The sequence below is a fragment of the Trichosurus vulpecula genome, chromosome 6 (genome assembly GCF_011100635.1).
Source record: "Trichosurus vulpecula isolate mTriVul1 chromosome 6, mTriVul1.pri, whole genome shotgun sequence".
NCBI lineage: Eukaryota > Metazoa > Chordata > Mammalia > Diprotodontia > Phalangeridae > Trichosurus > Trichosurus vulpecula.
The window spans coordinates 165,764,390-165,783,611 of record NC_050578.1 but is presented as its reverse complement, the minus strand read 5'-3'; the positions used below and the strand labels follow the sequence as shown (position 1 = coordinate 165,783,611).

Here is a 19,222-nt window from a genome sequence, read left to right as displayed (position 1 = left end):
TCAATTATGCAGTATCTCTTCCATGTCACAGCTAAACTCAGAAATAGGTGGGAAACTTTTCTTTCCAAAGGAACACAAGGGGAAACTGATCCAGGAGGATCGCATCCTAGATTGAAACTAAGATTGTCCCCTTAGCTTTTTTCCCAAATGCAGACCTCCACCTGTTAACAGTGTACTCTCTTTGAGTAGCTTGTGGCATTTCTCTCAGATACTGATTTAATGCAGACAACTATACCCAAATTCAAATTCAAAACAAAATTAATTATGGTCCCAAGTGCCTTTAGCCTTAAACAGCAAGTTTCACCAATTCAGAGCTTAGAGGCAGATACAGAGCTGCAATAAGCAATAAAGATTTACCAGGACTCACATACATAAGGGATTTAATTAAACATCTTTCATTCTCTACTTTAAACTTGTCCTGGTGTAAAAACCAAATATTAGAATCCTTTCAATCTATTGTACATAAACTTTCAATTTCTCAGCAAGCTAAGTTCATTGTTTAGTACCTACATAACTCAAACAAGTTCTTTTCCTGGGGTTGATGACCTTGCCTGTGCAGATAGTTTCCAGGGGCCTTGGCAATTTGCAAAATAAGGAGAATGAACATGGTTCTCAGGAAGGGGTTAATACGGGTGTCCTTTGCCTGCTTACTCCCATGCATAGAGGAAGACTGTTCTGAATGGGCAGAACCCACTGGATAGAGCTTTACATTATTCCCTTCTTTTTACATACAGTAATCAATTAGCCATTTTTAGTTTTAGCATTAAAACAATAGTCAACAAAATAACCAAACTGCTCTTATCTGTAATAAAAAAATAAATTTCAGTGACATCAAAAACATTTCTAGATGATTAAAAAAAGTAATAATAATTATTTATAAAAGGATGGGCTGTCTTACCCTAAATATAGAAATTGACTGTCAGGCTTCTGTACCTTTGGCCTCTTCCTCTACTTCCTGTTTTCTTCTGCCAGAATGGCACTACCTACCACTGCCTGTACACATTCTGGCCAGCCCCATGTGACACTGAGTCTAATACTTTGGGGAGGAACACCACTGGCTTACATCTCCTCCCCCATTCTTTTTTTTTTTTCCTTCTGCTAGGTTGGGGAAAATAAATCTCTCTCTTTCTGAGAGGGGTTAATAGAAAAACCTTGGGTCTGTTTGCTATCTTTTGCTGTTTTTCTGAGCACACTTATTCAAGGTCGAGGCTTTCTAAAAATCATGCAAAGGATTTTACAAAACTTTAATTCATAAAAATATCTCCCTTTCTCAGAAACAGCTTGTAATTTATCCTGATATTATTATTAATTCCTTATGCTAAACAATTCTTAAGTTTGATCACCAAACCTTTTCCACATAATTGAAGAAAAAAAACTAAACATACTCTTGTAAATACTAGATTTAAGCAATAACCTCAGTAACTTAGTTAACAATCTCACAAATTTCCTAAATGATAGCAAAACAATTAAAGACAAAATTTGGTAATTTATGATTTCTTAAATTATAACACTACAAAATATTGTAATACATGGTCAATTAGAATGATTCAAAAGTTTTCTAACTCAGTATAATTCTTAGCCTAACAACATTTAGATTATAAAAGAAATTGTTTTTCTGACAACACAGTCTCAAATTTTACATATATATTACTAATATTTACATTAATAATAATAGTAATGGTCTCAATTAGTAAGTCATAATAATTATGTCACAACCAGTAAATCTCAATAGTTATGTTACAGCCAGTAAGTCTTCATAGTTATCCAGTATTACCACAATTAATCAGCACCAAGGGAGGAATTATCTACATCTGGATCACACAGCTAGGGAGACCCAGGTCAGCCTCCAGAGTCCTGACAGGAAGATCCTGGGCTATACCTCGGTCCCCTGGAGGAGATTCCCAAATTGCCTTATACAGAGAATCATTCACCTGACGGTAAAGAAAATCCATATAAAATTAATGAATATGAAGCAATTATATTCAACTTAAAACAGTTTATATTCAAATAGCATTTATTTTGTGCCATGCATTGTGCTAAGCACCTTTATAATCATGTGATCTTTGTAATATCCCTGGGAATTAATTCCACCACCATCCCCTCATTGAACAGTAAACTACAGTAAATAGAATTTCCTGGGACTATATAGTTAATAAATTTCTCGATGCCAAATAACAATATGCACTCTTTTTTTAATTATTCAGATACGCATTTCTAAGTTCCATTCTCATTTTTCTTGGGAAAGTTTTACTGTCTTGAATCACCTATTATAACCAGGTCAGTTTGAAAGGTGCTGGACCAGTATTTTAACTACTTCTTTTGTCCTAGGTAAAAAGGAAGCCTAAGAAATTTGAATCTTTGCTAACGTATAGTCAGTTTCCTGTCCAGGCAGAGGGGTTTGATAATTAATTGAACGGGAATAATAATAACTCACAATAATTAATATCTTTACCCTAATCAATATCCATATAAGATTTAATAGAACCCACCCACGAATCTAGCCTGGAAGGTGGGTGGACATAATTTCTTTTATCTCTCCAGAAGTTTATTGGTTTTTAACATTAATTTAACAATAATCCCAAATAACTTAGTTAACAATCTTACAAGGTTCATAAGTGCTGGCCGAATTGTTTTAGCTGTAACCTTATGTTAACTACAGGTGAAGGTAGAAATACATGGTTTACTAAATGGCAATTATTTTGAAAAGGAGCCAACTCTCCATTGTATATTCACAGCTGAATCACTTTTTAAACTTTCCAAGTAGCAAACTTAGGAAAATCACAGCAAGCTAGAAATATATATCTATTGAGATAATTCCTATTCTAGCAAGTGTTTTTGTTTCTCAGGGATGTAGTAAGTAACAGTCTTTTGGGTAAAATATGTTCAGATTGGCTCTCATTCTCTGCTTATATTTTTCTATTTTGGAAGCTTTAAGCCACTTTTTTTTCCTTCAAACTCAAATAGGAATGAGGGTCACTAAATTGCACATAAGGATCTCTGTAGTTGTATGTAAAAAAGTACTTATTAACTCTATAGATTTATTTAATACCTTTATGTTATTAAATATTTTCCAATTCTATTTATAGAATCATTACTTAACGTTCTTAATTCTGAAAATTGGGAAACCGTAATTACAATGCATTGTAGAACACATTCTAGATTTTTTTGAAGTCCTTTCTCCTTGTACTGGGGAGCTCAAAGTATCCTTTTTTCAGATCTGTGCATTTTCTGAATTTGCCTTACTGCCAAATAGCGTAATAAATTCTGACTTATCTTAAGCATCAAATTTAGGAGTAACACATTTCACTTAAATTTACAGGAAAAGTTTCCCGCTTTCTTTCTTATCTCTCTTCACATTCCAAATTTGGCCAGAATTGGGATGGAGGGAGAAAGAGCCTTTTTTTCCAACAACTTCCCCAAAGTTTCCAAAACTTTCACTCTCTCTATTCACATTGTTTGTGCAAAATAGATTATGCCTTCCTTAAACTTCTTCACATGCCTCTTCCCCACATCCCTACTTTCTTGCCTTTCCTTTCTGGGAGACTTTGATTAAAGCCCCTTTAAAACTGCACGTACCTTATTTCTTTCTAATTCTGACCTGACACTCCTCTTCAACTTGCCTTTTCCATCACGTAACTTAAACAAGAAAACATTTTTCTCTCTCTCTCTCTCTCCTCCGCCCTCTTGCTCCTCCAAAGAGACTGGAGTCAGGGAGGGAGAGAAAACCAGAGATAGTGGACATTACAGGATGTCATATTGCGCACTCACACAGAAACACAGGTACAGACAGACAGAGAGATACAGAAATCCAAAAGCTTTTTCCCTTTCCCTGGGAGAGCTTTCCTCAAAGCATCAGGAAAAATCCATTTTCCCCACCTAGCTCAAATATTTTAAGAGCTCTTGTCTATGGCTGTTTTCCTTTCTATTTTGCTCTGAAGTTTGCTCTGGGTTTTAATTGCCCTTTCCCTTTATACTTTTGTTGTTCATTCCAATTTTGCAATCGATTGCCTAACGGACTATCTACAGGTACCTCACACTTGCTCTCCTACCACGTAGACTTTGATTTTCCTTTTCCCATAATTTACGAGGGCCGTCACCACACCCTCCAAGTTCAGAAGAACTTAGCCAAATGGGGAGGGTCGCCCAACTCCCCCAGAGTCCCCCGTGAAGCCTCCTCGTGAGCGTCCTTTCCCTTGGGGTTTCTATCCCGCCCTAATTTGGTTGGGAGCCGTCACTGCACTTCCTGAGTCTTAGACTCAACAGATAACCCCCAGACCTCCGAGTGCTTACCTCCGGAGAGTACGCGTACTTATTTATGACTCTTCGACACCTGTCTGGCTGTGCTTTTTTTTTTTTTCTTTTTCCCTGCTTTAGAATGTTGGAGCCTTAGCACAGCTTCTGTTCCTCTGAGTCCCTCTCTTGGGGATTTTCCTTCAACCAGGAGAAGCCCACACCAGGACCAGGAGTCCCCCAGTAAATTTTGGGTAATGCTGGATCCTGCTCCCTGGCAAGGAGACCCCCCCTCAATTAAGGGGAACCCCGGGACGAGCCCCCAAATCTGTGTGGGTCAAAAGACCACTGACTCAAGTAAAAGAGGTTTTTCAAGTTAGAAAAAACAGAAGCTTCATTTGATCAAGTCTTGCGAGAGTTGGGCATCTCTCTCTCTACCAGGGCAGATTAGCAGTGATGAGGGAGGTGGTGGTGGGGGGGTGTTGGGGAGAAGACAAGCAGGGAGATATATACCCTTGTACAAACAGTTCTAAGAAATCCCATCCCCAGAGGCTGGACCCGCCCCCCCCCCCCCATCCTCATTGGCGGGAGACAAGTGGCCTCACACGCAATCTAACCAGGAATAAAGCTACAGAATTACCTTATAGGGGGAAATAGGTGAGGGGAGGGGGAGAGGAGAATGCCATCTGATATGCCTGAAATCATATGATTTACAGGAAAATGAAAATTAGGCCTGATGAGGTTCACATGCTAACTAAATTTTTAAGTACTATATTTTGAATATTGTCTTGCCTGAGTTATTCATAGGGACAGTTTCACAATCTTGTATTCCACTCACAGCTGAGGTGACATCTAGAAATCTAAAGAAGGAGGGGGAGAAAGGCATTCCCAAAAGCTAAATAATCAGATTCCCACAGACTCAGATTCATCCCATTTCCCTTTTCTCTAAATACTGATTCTCAAACATTTTAGATATAAATACATACATATATATGTATACATATATGTATATATTCCCTGTGAAGCCTTCATATTTTATTCTCTCACTACCTCACACAGCTTTATGCCAAAGAGATCATAAAAATGGGAAAAGGACCCACATGTACAAAAATGTTTGTAGCAGCTCTTTTTGTGGTGGCCAAGAACTGGAAATCAAGGGGATGCCCAACATTTGGGGAACAGCTAAACAAGTGGTATATCAATGTAATGGAATACTATTGTGCTATAAGAAATGATGAACAGATGGACTTCAGAGAAACCTGGAAAGATCTATATGAACTGATGCTAGGTGAGATGAGCAGAACTAGGAGAACATTGTACACGGTAACAGCCACAGTGTGTGAGGGCTGATTTTGATAGCCTTAGTGCTTTCCAGCAATGCAAGCACCTAAAATAATTCCAAAGGACTCATGATGGAAAATGCCATCCACATCCAGAAAAAGAAATATGGAGTCTGAATGCAGAGTGAAACGGACTCTTTTTTTGTTTTGTTTTATTTTGTTTTTTCTTTCTTTCGCCTGGTTTCTCCCATTTGGTATAATTCTATGCAACATGACTAATGTGAAAATGTGTTTAATAGGAATGTATGTGTAGATCCCATATGAGATTGCAAGCCATCTGGGGGAGGGAGGGGATAGGAAGGGGAAGAAAATTTAAAGCTTATGGAAGTGAATGTTGAAAACTAAGAATAAATATATTATTAATAAAATGGGAGAAAAATTAAAGGAATTATTTCATTTTGGTGAATACCTCCACCAGATTTAAAACAAAACAAGACATGTCTGTCTAGCTTACAAAGGTGAGTAGAAGGGCTGCCTCATTACCAGAAACTACAGAAAAGAAGAGAGGCGAAAAGTAATGTCAAGGAGTTTTGAGACAAAGAGAAAGAGCAAAGAATCAGCTCCCAGCAAATGAACTGATTTTTTTTTCTTGTGGGGGTGGGGTGGGGAGGGTGGTGTGGTTTGAGAAGGGAAGAGGAGATTTTGAATAGCTTTTGTAAGGAATGAGGAATGCTGCAGTGAGAGGCCAGCTGAGTTATGAGAACAGTGATTTGTAATGTACTCATTCCACATGGTTGTGGGATTTCCATTTGCGATCAGCAGCTACTCAACAGGAGCAGGACTGAGGTCTGGCAAGAGACAAGTGATGATAGGACCTGATGTGATTGAGTTACTTCAGTAATACGTACACTCACTGGTAGTGACTGGAATCTCACATGGAGAGTAGTCTCAAACTTGTGATTCTTGGCCCTCTGCTCCCTTTTCTGCCTCTGTGCTTCAGTCCTTGAAGAAGTAGCAGGGGGCTCCTTACCACTTTGTATTTTTATTTCACGGGTTGCCTTATCAGAGAATTAATCACAAAGTTGTCAAACTGTTGGTGATTATTGCCATGGCTTGGAAAGCTTTGTTCTGTTGGCTTTTAATTATGTTTTGTTTTTTATTGTAAACTTGTTAACCATCACAAGCACAAACATTTCACTATAAAAGACAGAAAAAGGATTATGTATGAAGCTATTGGTTACTATTACATATTTTTTTAAAGTGACAAAACTGCCTTGCTTGTCTATCTCCTTTTGAACTTCCTTCTGCTGTGTTCTGTGTACTTTTTTTTTAATGTTTCAGTGACACTCTTCTTTTTTTGGTCTTACTGTCCACTGCCCACTAACTTCCCTTGACAACTCCCTGCCACTGTTTGAACCTCTCCTTTGTAACAAAAAAATACATCTTGGTTGTATCTGAAAATTGTGTACAAAATTTCTCATTCTGTACTTCTTGTCCATTGCTTCCCTGCTAGGAGGTGGAAATAATATTGCATTATTTTGCAATCATGACTGGTTATTGCCTTGATAGGGGTTCTTCAGTCTTTCCACAGTATGTTATTTTAGTTGTTATGTAAATTATTCTCCTAGTTCTTTTCACCTCGCTCTGCAGTCAGTTCATATAAGTGTTTCAGGAACCATTCTCAAAACCTTCTTTGCATGGTAGGATCCACAGAGCTTGTGCTTGGCTGACACAGCCTTCAAGAACCAGGGTCATCTCCGTGGCATGGTAAGGCATTAGAAAAGACTTGAAGAGCTTGCATTGGATATATTTGATTACCATGTATGTTAGCCAATTACTTCTCCAGTTGAAACTTCTAATTAATTTTCAGGTAGTCTTAAAATAAATTATGCTGCATTAGTGCAATAAAGATTTGACAGAAACAGCTATAACAAGCTATGCATTAGAGTAAAGTTGTTTTGATGCTATATATAGTAAAAGATCACAGATTTCAGAGATAATAAAAGATTGCTTCCCCATTCAATTTCTAGAGCCTTTCCTTCACCAGTTTAGGAGGTTTTTTTTTCTTTTCTGACCCTACATATAGTACATTTGGAAAAAGTTGGCTATCTTTGAAAGTTATTGGAACATTTAGGTATATTACACATTACTGTCCAGCTGCATTGTAATAATCCTCAAATGTGTTGTTTTAATTATATGTACATGATTGATTTTCTTCTGAAATCCTGTTCTGCCTCATGACAAGGAGATGACTGAGTTTTCTAAAGCTATGAGAGGGAACACAAGCTCTGGCAGGTTTTCCCAAACTGGAAAGGCTTCAAGTATGGGAATAGAGATGGGTGATGTTTCTGTCACTGGAAAATGTAGCTAAATTAGAAGTGCTCATCACCAGAAGGCTGGCTACCAAGTAATGGATTTTTGTGGCCATAGCATTTCATGACACCATCACATAATAAGGCATGGAGAAATTGTAATTTTAATTCCCACACTAATGAAATTATAGCTCCTTGTCATTAAGAAATGTATATTTGGTTTGTTTCACTATTTGCTTTTGGTTTTAGTTAAAGCAGTTCTTAAGAAGAGGGAATATGGACCAAAGTACACCCAGAATAATTTCATCACTGGAGTCAGAGCAATAAATGAATTCTGTCTTAAATCCAGGTACCACAGTTAAATTTTTACTGGCTAGCAATTAGCTATTGATTTATTAATATGTGTGTATTTTGGCCAATGTGTAAACTGTTCAGTTGGTCCTCCCCTAATGTGAATAAATATTTAATAACATTCAAAGCTATTGGATTTGTTGATTTTTCTGTTAAGTCGAAACTCTTCCATTTTAGAAATAATTAATACTATATTTTTTTTCATTAATGAAAACTAAATTCTAACAGGTTGACTATTTCAGTAGAAGTCTAATAGAAATGCAAATAGTTTCACATGTATTATCATTAATAAACCTCTCCTAAAGGCTGCAAGATTTTTCAATTGTATTTGAATGACCCTTAAGTGTTGCTGAATTTGAGCGAGGTTCAGGTAATTTTCGAAATAACAATAATCATAGTTAACATTTCTACAGAACCTTTCAAGATTTGCAAAGCAGTTTACAAATACCTCATTTTATTTTTACAACAACCCTGAGAGGTAGGTTTCATTATTCCCATTTTTCAGATGAGAAAACTGAGATTGTAAGAGCTTTAAGTGACTCACCGAGTCACATAGCTAGTGTCAGAGGCTGGATTTGAACCAGGGCTTCCTAACTCTAGGTTAAGTGCTGTATTCACTGTGCCACCTGTCTCTAATGAGAGAGACAACATGCAAACAACTATATACATACAAATACTTACGTAATCATACTCTTAATGCTCTTGTTTTCCAGACCACTGGCTGAGACTATCATATAACCTTAGTATCTATAACCTTAAGAGAAGTCCTTATTTCCTAAATAAGTTAATGTACTTCCTTAAATACTTACGAGGAATAGCTTAGATACTGGGATAATTACTGCTCATTAGTTAATAAAATTATGAATATCCTTCATTTATGTAACATTTTATGCTCTTTAAAAAGTGTTATTTATGTTTTCTCTTGTGTCATTTTCCCTCAAATCCTGAAAGTTGGTTAGAACAGATATTGTTCCCCTTTTGCAAAGATGAATAAGCATAAATCATTGGTCCAAACATAGAATGCCTCCTGAATATAATATATATCCCTAAAATGAGATCTCTTTGAAAGGAAATAAAAAGTTATATCTTAGAAACTAACACTGAGTATTAATCTCGCACGAGGTTTGTACAACTTTAAGGAAGCATGACCTGCATTTGGTCTGATAATGTAAATAATTTGCCTTTGGTCACGTAGTGGATTAGTGACAAAATCAGAGGAGTCCTTATTTTTGACATCTGGTCCAAACCTCTTTGCACTAAGAATCTGTTGCTGTTATAGAGAATCCTTGTTTACTTGCTTAAAATACAGTAATTACCCATGGTCATTGAAATAGAGACCTTTGTGAAATAACCACAGTAACTTGACTTTTTATTCTTCACCGTTAAAAATGTCCTGAAAATTAGTGGGAAGAGGTATTTTAGTGATTAGTCACTTTTAGTGGTAATTTTGTACAAAGGCTTAAAACCTTTCATTATTTACAATAAACAAGAAATAGACTGGCAGGGAGGAAGTTTTTTTTTTTTTTGACAATTTTTACATCTATGAATGTATGAAACATTGGAATATTAGTCTGCAGAGCCAATCAAGATGATTGTAAATCTTAATTGAGTTCTTAGTAGAGAGATGATACTTCAATATTCATTCTCTTTCTGCTTCTCAAATTTTTTCATTCAGGTACATTTTCATGTCTTTTTTCATGGCTGTGACCATAGTCAAAATAAATGTCTTGGTATAGGATTTGAGGCGGTACAAGTCAGCTTGAAATTCGTATTTCATTGTGTTTTCACTAGCCATAAACTATATTTAAATAATTAGTTTTGGTTAGAGTCCTCCTTACTTATGCTTTTCAGATGAAAATATCGCCTTTATATTTCTCCTCCAAAGATAGGCATATCTGTGATCAGTGTAATTGATTTTCTGTACTCTAAATAAATACCTTTCATATTTGTTAATTATACAACCTTCTTAGAATAAATCCAGCCTGTTTCTTCCCAACAGTGATCTAGACCAGCTGCGGAAAATCAGACAAAGAAGTCCCCATGAAGATACTGAATCCTTTACTGTCTACTTGAGATCAGATGTAGAGGCGAAGTAAGAGCATATTTCTCTTCAAAAACAAAGAAACACCAACTGATGCTTAATTTGGGTTATGCCTTGCAGTTGACCCTCTGCTAAAGTCTTCAATGTCTCATTGTGGCATGATGCTGATCCTGGGTTCTTGAAGGCTAATTTAGAAGAGCACAAACTCCAATTCATCTTCTTAAGTTGGAAAAGGCCATAAGTACCTGCCTGGCTACAGACTGTCATCCAGGGATCACCTTAGTTTCTTTTGGAGGGCTCTTTATCAGAACTTGGTCCATTAGGTGACAACGTTTTTAAGTCATAGCGGTTTATTAATGCTGCCTATTAAGACTTTAAGGTATTGTAATGTACGCTAGTGGAGAGAATTCATGCTCCAATGAGATCGTAGCTCTTTTAAAGTATTAAAGACATTATTGAGAAAAATCAGTGAGACAAACTGTAAATGAAAAAATATAGATTCATAACAAAGAGACCTTTATTTTGGTTATAGAAATATCTTTCTAGTCTTTGCAGATGAATTTTGATATCCTAGTGTTCCCATTTAAAATAATAGTATGACATTTCTTAGAAAAAGCTTTTAGGATTCAGAATTGAATTTTTGTACCATAGATTTAGTTTAGGAAGATTCCTTGTATACTTTATTTTTCTGAAAGGACATTAATGTATTATTAGATTTTCAAATAGATTCTTTAAATTTTATTATGTGTATAGTAGAAATGTTACAACTTGGTGACCATTGATGTTTGTGTTTATGCGTTCAGGGCTTTGGAGGTTTGGGGAAGCCCTGAGGCTCTTGCTAGAGAGAGAAAGCTGCGTAAGGAAGCAGAGAGAGAATATAGAGAGAGTAAGTATATTCATTCGGAAGCTGAATTAATATTAAAATGTCTTATGGAAAGCAACCATGTTTTATGTGTCTTTTGTAGAAAAGCATTGTATGCTTGTTGTAGAGAACTTATATATTGTTACCTTTTGATTAGTTGATAGTGATTCAGTTTTAGAATCACTCATTTTCACATAAATATGATCTTAACTTTTTATAAGCGAAGAAACCAAAATATTTGGTTTCAATAATTTGTACAAAGCAAATATATGCTCTGTCTTAGTAGTAATGGTAGAATAAATGTAGCAGTCACTTTCTTAGAAGAAGACTGTCACTTATGGAACTAAAAATACAATTAATTCCCAAGAACAACATTGCAGCAAAAATTTTTCCCTAGATCTTTCAGTAACCATTTAGGAAGTATTATTCTCAAGACAAAGTTAGTATGCTGTAGTTAATTCTTATCCAATTGCATATGCATAATATTCTGTGTAGTCTTTATAACTAGAGGTGACTGTCTTCAGTTTTAGTTGATTCTCCAAAATGAGCAGTGCAATTTATGATTTGTCTTATACTCATTATAAAAGATTACTTTTATATTTCATAATTAACTTTTTAAATTGCCTATTTTTTTCTTGTATTTGTGAAGACAATGAAAAATCAATGAACTAGGTATTTTAGATATTTCCTCTTTTCTTCTTGTTGGAGACTTGGCTGGTAAAGAAGCCAAAAGAACAGTGTAATATGCTTTGTAATTATACAACAGAGAAATCACTAAACTCTTAAGGAATGTTAAAATTGTAGTTCTTATATAAAGTCTTTAGAACATTGAAATAATCCTGTGTTGTTAAAAAGTTAAAATTATAGTTCACTATGAAAGCATGCTATCAGTGTGTATCTCTTGATACTTTTGTATTTCTTATTGCATTTATATTTTGATTTGTAATATTAGTTGCATACTATTGTTAGAAAATTCAGCCACCGTTTATTATGTGCCTATTATAAGCAGAGAAGAATAAGGCCCAGTCTTTGCTCCTGAGAAGTTTATGGTACAGTATAGGGGAGGTGAGATGTGCACAACCATTATATAAATAACAACCTTATAAGTGGATACATACGAGGCATGCAAACAATACTCAGTTACTAACAAAATACCATGAGAAATCTGAGTTGAGAGAGAGGCACTTCTGTTGGGGGTATCAAGGGAGACTTCATGAAGGAGATGGCATTCTATCTGGGTCTTGTGGGATGGGTAGAATTTCAGGTAGAGATAACCCATCCTCCCTGCTAGACTCCAAGCTCTTCAGAGGCAAAAGATTATTCCCCTCCAGTGCCTAATGGGGTGTGTGTGTGTGTGTGTGTGTGTTTGTGTGTGTAACACATATGTTTGTGTGTGACTATATATTTATAAAGTATTCAATACTTATTAGGTGAATGAGAGAATTCATCCTTATTATAATGTATAATTAAGTACTAATTAGCGATTGGAGGAATGTCTTAAATTAAAAATAACTACTAGTCTAAAATACATGTGGTGAGAATTTGAGAGGAAAAAATATTTTATAATTTTTTTTCATAGGGTTGTTTAGGAATCAAAAGATATTACAAGAATATAAAGACTTCCTGGGACACACAAAGGTAAAGAGTTCTTCATCGTGATATAAATTTGTTTTATATAGAAAAATCTCATCATTAATTTAATTTGCCTCCAAATAATGAAATTCCATTGTGTTGGAGCTGAAACAGAAGTAAGACCACATTTCCCTGTAGTAAATTAGTAAGTAATCAGAAATGCTATGAATCTAGTTCAGGTAGAGGATCCAGTACACACAGCTCTTCTGTTTTTTTTTAATGGATGCTTTGGAGGTTGTTACTGCACTCCCCCTCTCCCCCATGGAAAATATGAGGGGAAAAGGATATTTTGCTGAATTTTAAAACAGGAGAGCTCCAAATATTTTTAACTCAGTTCTCTTTTTCTAACTTTTAGTATATTCACTCTACCACCAAGTCTCTAAGTGATAAAAAAGCTTTTATGTATTATTGTTTTCCCAAAGAAATTGTTGTAATTATATTGATTTAAGCTCTATGAATAAAATAGAAGTCACTTTGTTGTATAGAACCCTTTTTTATAAGTTTTTTGGTGGTAATTTAGTCTGTGATCCTGAGCTCACACCCTATTTTATCACTTTTGTCAGTTTGGCATTCCATATATTGGGTGGGGTGGTGTATTAAGAATCTCTGAGATGTGGATACTTCTTGGAGCAGAGAGGCATTGGTTTTACATATTGGAAAAATCACTGGATTGGAGTCTTGACACTGACACCAATTGGCTGTGGGACTGAATTTGTTGCTTTGAGCCTCAGTTTCTTTATATGTAAAATGTACAGGTTAATATTGCCTACTTTATAAAGTTGTTGTGAAGAAAAGGCCTTTGTTATCCTTGAAGCAATACAGAGATGAGTTGATGTTGCCTGTCCATTACTACATAACCCTCTCCCTGGAATCTTTTGTGGCCTCTGAGAAGGATAGTCAAGAGTGAGCTGGGATGGCAGCAGGAACCTTGGCGATGAACTAGGGTTTGCTGGAAGGGAGAAGTGCTGTGTGTCTTTTTCCAAGGCCTCTCCATTGTTTCCATTCCACCTGCTCTTGAGGAATGGGCAGGCTGATCAGACTGAAATCTAACTTCCATTTTAAGGTTGTAGTTACTAAAGAAATAGGACCCGCAATAGATAATTTGACCTTACAGACAAGTTTAAGATAACAGATATAGAAAAACAGCCTAAAGCACAAGTATCATTATGGAGATAGAAGAGAATTTTTAAGGGCTTTAGTAATCTACAAACTATAAAATGAATGCTTTTTAAATTATAGGGGAATTGCTTTATAAGGTATGAAATCATTGATAGTATCATTACATATGTTTACAGAGCAGCTATCTTAAAAGGTAGCTAGCTTCTTGCCACTGGCTAGTTGGTAGGGACTGTGCTTGAAGTCCCTTTTAGAATTCTGTTTGCACTTTCTTAATCTTGGGTTATGGTTGAGTTGTTCCAGTTGTATCTGACTCTCTATGACCCCATTTGGGGTTTTCTTGGCAGAGACATTGGAATAATTTGCAATTTCCTTCTCCAGCTCATTTTTACAGATGAGGAAACAGAGGCAAACAGGGTTAAGTGACTTGCCCAGGGTTACACAACTGGTAAATATCTGAGGTCAGATATGAACTCAGGTCTTTTTGACTCCAGGCCTGATGCTCTATCTACTATGACACCTAGCTGCCCTCATCCTTGGGTACCTTTTACCTTCTCATGACGTGCGAGGAGAGTGGTGCAAGGAGGTCAAACCTCCCAGTGCATTTTCAGTCTTTCAAAAGACCCAGAGGATTAAATGAAGTTGTAACATTGAATTATCCTTCACCCGATGGGCCAACGGTATATAAATGCTAAACCAGAAACTTAAATGTAAAGGAAATCTTAAGTATATTTTCATCATTTGATTGCCTTCTTTTGGTGTTTTCATCAACATGTGTGAAAAAACTCTTAGAGCAGTCTTTTCTTATGAATGCAACATTTTTAAGGAACTTGAAAAGCTGTTGAGTAAAGGAAAGATGTTTTAAAGCATCTAGATTTCATTAACTTTATTAGTTCTCTGTAGCTTTTGTTGAATCATTCTTTTTGAAAGGTAAATCTTGTTTAGTATGAGTTTAATAAAGGTTTTCAAGCTATCCATGGACCAGGATTCATTTGCTTAGTTTCACCTCCATAATTTTAAGATGAAGATATTAGAGAAAGTGAGGTAAAGAAGATTATGCAAGTAAATATATGTCAGATTAGACTATTTTGGCTTCATCATTATGAATTAAATGAAGATGTTTTCTGGAATGTTAAAGCTGTGACCATTTATGTTTACAATTTGTCTAATTGCTTTCTTTTCCAGCCCCGGCCTAAAAAAATATCGGTGTTTCTTAAAGGACCAGGAAAAGTAGTGATGGTTGCTATTTGTATGTAAGTTTGAAAAAGTAAACCTTTTAAAGCTAAACTATGTATTATTTTGAAACTGTACGTCCTAGACCTGAACATATGGTTTACCACTTGGTAATTAGAAAAATAGTTATATTTTCACATATATTTTTTTAATTTTATCATTTTTATTTAGTATTTTAGTTTTCAACGTTGATTTCCACAAGATTTTGAGTTACAAATTTTCTCCCCGTTTCTACCCTCCCACCCATTCCAAGATGGCATATATTCTGATTGCCTTGTTCCCCAGTTAGCCCTCCCTTCTTTCACCCCACCCCCCCCACATCCCTTTTCCCCTTTCTTGTAGGGCAGGATAGATTTCTATACCCCATCCACTATATATCTTGTTTCCCAGCTGTATGCAAAAAACAACTTTTTTTTTTTAAGTGTCTGCTTTTAAAACTTTGAGTTCCAAATTCTCTCCCTTCTTCCCTTCCCACCCACCCTCCCTAGGAAGGCAAGCAATTCAACATACATCACTCATGTATCATTATGTAAAACACCTCCACAGTGCTCATGTTGTGAAATACTAACTTTATTTCCTTCCATCCTATCCTGTCCCCCTTTATTCAGTTTTCTCCCTTGACTCTGTCCCTTTTCAAAAGCGTTTGCTTTTGATTACCTCCTCCCCATCTCTGACCTCTCTTCTATCATCCCTCTCTTTTTTTTTAATCCCCTTCCCTTTACTTTCCTGTGGAGTAAGATACCCAATTGAGTATTATTAGTTATTAGTTTTTAGTATATGTTATTCCCTCCTCAAGTTGAATCTGATGAGAGTAAGATTCACTCATTCCCCCTCCCCTGCCCCCTCTTCCCTTCCAACAGAACTGCTTTTTCTTGCCAATTTATGTGAGATAATTTACCCCATTCTGTCTCTCCCTTTCTCCTCTCAATATATTCCTCTCTCACCCCTTAAATTTATTTCATTTTTTTAGATATAATCCCTTCATATTAAGCTCATCCTGGGCCCTCTGTCTATATTCTCTTCAACTCCCCTAATACTGAGAAAGGTCTCATGAATTACACACATCATCTTTCCATGTAGGAATGTAAACATAACAGTTCAATTTCAGTAAGTCCCTTATGAATACCTTCTTGTTTACCTTTTCATGCTTCTCTTGATTCTTGTATTTGAAAGTCAAATTTTCTATTCAGCTTTGGTCTTTTCATTGAGAAAGCTTGAAAGTCCTCTATTTTATTGAAAGTCCTTATTTTGCCTTGGAGCATTATACTCAGTTTTGCTGGGTAGGTGATTCTTGATTTTAATCCTAGCTCTATTGGCCTCTGGAATATCATATTCCAAGCCCTTCAATCCTTTAATGTAGAAGCTGCTAGATCTTGTGTTATTCTGTTTGTATTTCCATAATATTCAAATTGTTTCTTTCTGACTGCTTGCAGTTATTTTCTCCTTGACCTGGAAACTCTGGAATTTGGTGACAATATTCCTAGGAGTTTTCTTTTTGGGATCTTTTTCAGGAGGCAGTCGGTGGATTCTTTCAATTTCTATTTTACCCTCTAGCTCTAGAATGTCAGGGCACTTTGTTCCACTTTTAGCCCTAGATGTCCTCAGGATAACTGCTTAGTAGGTTCTCTTGATAAGCTTTTAACCTCCACTACTTCTCTTAGTTTAATATAACAGTATAGCTCATAATCTTCCACCATCCTGCTCTGTAAGATTTTTAAAAAAGAGTTTTTATTTGAAGCCAGTGTTACTTTTGGCTTCCATGTTTATCCACTTGACAAGTAAATCAAGTGTTTTTGCCAAGATTGGTACAACTTTTTGGTTTAACTTGTTCCTTATTCTTAATACATAGTTTGTAAAATATTTATCCCTATCTTTGCCTCTTACCACCTTTGTGTTAAAGTCACTGAATATCAAAGTAAATGTTGATTTACTTTTGTAGTTCTTCATAGACTTTCTCTACCGTTTCATCTTCTGCCACAGATATTGGTGTATAGGCCTTAATTATTTTCATGGTAGTATTTTCACAAATATTTATTTATTTTCCCCATGCATGGGAATACTTTGACTATATTTTACTTTACTTCACAGAGAAAGATTTGTGATTTTATTGGTATGGATACTCACTCTTGTGAAGTAGATTATACTTCTTCCACAATATCTCAGCCTTTGTGATTCTTACTCATATTATCCCATACATACTCCACAAAGGAGGAATCCAGTGTATTAAACATCTTACTTTTGTTCCATTTATATATTGGGGGGTCCAGTGAAGTTATCCGTTATCTCATTAAGCAATCCATCCTACTTGTCACACATGATATCAATCTCTTTCATATCACTTGTTGCTAATAAGTTATTGGAAGCAAGATATATAGACCCTTTTGCTTATATTTAGATTGTTACATATTTCCTTACATTTAGATTGTTAGTTTTTCTGGAGTCAGTGTAATCCATTATTTTTTCTTTTTTTATATTTTAGCATTTTATTTTCCTCAATTACATGTAATACAGTTTTTAACATTAAAAAAATTTTTTTTGAGTTCCAAATTCACTTCCTCTCTTTTTCCCCTCCCCCCTCATTGAGAAGGCAAGCAGTTTGATATGGGTTATACACGTGCAGTCATGCAAAACATTTCCATATTAGTTGTGTTGCGAAAGAAAACACAGACCAAAAAAAAATTAACCAAGAAAAATAAAGTTTAAAAAATATGTTTCAATCTGCATTCAGACTCAGTTTTCTTTCTCTGGAGATGGATGGTATTTTTCATTTTCATTTCATAAGTCCTTCGGAATTGTCTTATAGCTGCAAATATTTGTAATGGGTACTAGAACATATGAGATGACCAAATGTGTCATGAATTGATGTTTTTTGTTGCCTTTAGACGTATATTAAAGGTATGACTGCTTGTAGAGTAGAGAGTACTTTGTCCCACGTTTTAGGGGTTGCGCTGCTGTTTTCAGAGCTACTTCTATACAACAAGCTCTGCCACACCAGTGCTCCTCCTCCCCCAAGAACTGCCAACCTGGACTGTGACCCAGATCCAAGCAGGCTCTGCACTCCCGCTCTGATCTCCAGCTTAATTTTTCCCACTGGCTGGGCCTAGGGCTGGAAGCAACTGTAGCTGGAGCTCCGGAAGCAGCCCCAGAGCTGCACCACTTCCGCCCCTGGGGCTGGGGTGGACCACACACTCTTTTCACTCCAATACTGCAGTTTTTCCCACCAACCTGCTCTGTTGTCTTTGATGTTTGTGGGTTGAGAAGTCTGGTAATTGCCACAGCTCACTGATTCAGAGCGCTATGGCCTCTTCTGCCTAGCTCCTGGTCTGGTTGGTCCTGGAGCAGCCCACGCTGGGCTGTGCTCTGCTCCGCCCCCAGCTCCGTGCAGTAGACCCTTCCCAGCAACCATCCAGGCTGTCCTGGGCTGGAGCCCTGCTTCCCTCTGTTATTTTGTGGGTTCTGCAGCTCTAGAATTTGTTCAGAGCCATTTTTACAGGTGTGTGGAGGGACTTGGGGGAGAGCTTAAGCAAGTCCCTGCTTTCCAGCTGCCATTTTGGCTCTGCCCCCTGAACCAGTGAATCTTAATTCTGGTTTTGTTTATAGGGAGAATACCATGGATTATCAGGTTTATTTCTGCTACTAGGATGCCGACCTGTTTGTCATTGGACAAAGATCTCACTTTAAAAAAAAAAATTAAAATTTTTTTATTTTGGCTTTTTAAAAATTTTTTACTATGCGTCAATCTGCATTCAGACTCCATAGTGTTCTTTCTCTGGATATGGATAGCATTTTCCATCATTAGTCTTTTGGAATTGTCTTAGATCATTGCATTGCTCAGAAGAGCTAAGTCTAATAAAGTCGGTCATCACATGGTGTTGCAGTTACTGTGTACAGTGTTCTCCTGGTTCTGTTCACTTCATTTAGCATCAGTTCACGCAGGTCTTTCCAGGTTTTTCCGAAGTCTGCCTGCTCACCATTTCTTATAGCACTATAGTATTCCATGACATTCATATAGCCACAACTTGTTCAGCCATTCCCCAGTTGATGGGCATCCCCTAGATTTCCATTTCTTTGCCACCACAAAAAGAGCTGCTTTAAATATTTTTGTAAATGTGTGTCCTTTCCCCTTTCTTATGATCTCTTTGGGATACAGACCTAGTAGTGGTAT

At 36.4% G+C, this 19,222-nt stretch overlaps 1 protein-coding gene across 3 annotated transcripts in view; it reads left to right on the top strand.

The window, feature by feature from the left end:
• Positions 1-19,222, top strand: part of SLC30A9 (solute carrier family 30 member 9) — an 87,714-nt gene that overhangs the window by 23,223 nt on the left and 45,269 nt on the right. For all 3 annotated transcript variants that reach the window (XM_036762718.1, XM_036762720.1, XM_036762719.1), the window contains 5 exons: positions 8,072-8,171; positions 10,173-10,265; positions 11,018-11,100; positions 12,656-12,714; positions 15,010-15,077. In XM_036762718.1, coding sequence (XP_036618613.1) covers positions 8,072-8,171; positions 10,173-10,265; positions 11,018-11,100; positions 12,656-12,714; positions 15,010-15,077 — 403 coding nt within the window. The remainder of the gene's footprint in view (positions 1-8,071; positions 8,172-10,172; positions 10,266-11,017; positions 11,101-12,655; positions 12,715-15,009; positions 15,078-19,222) is intronic.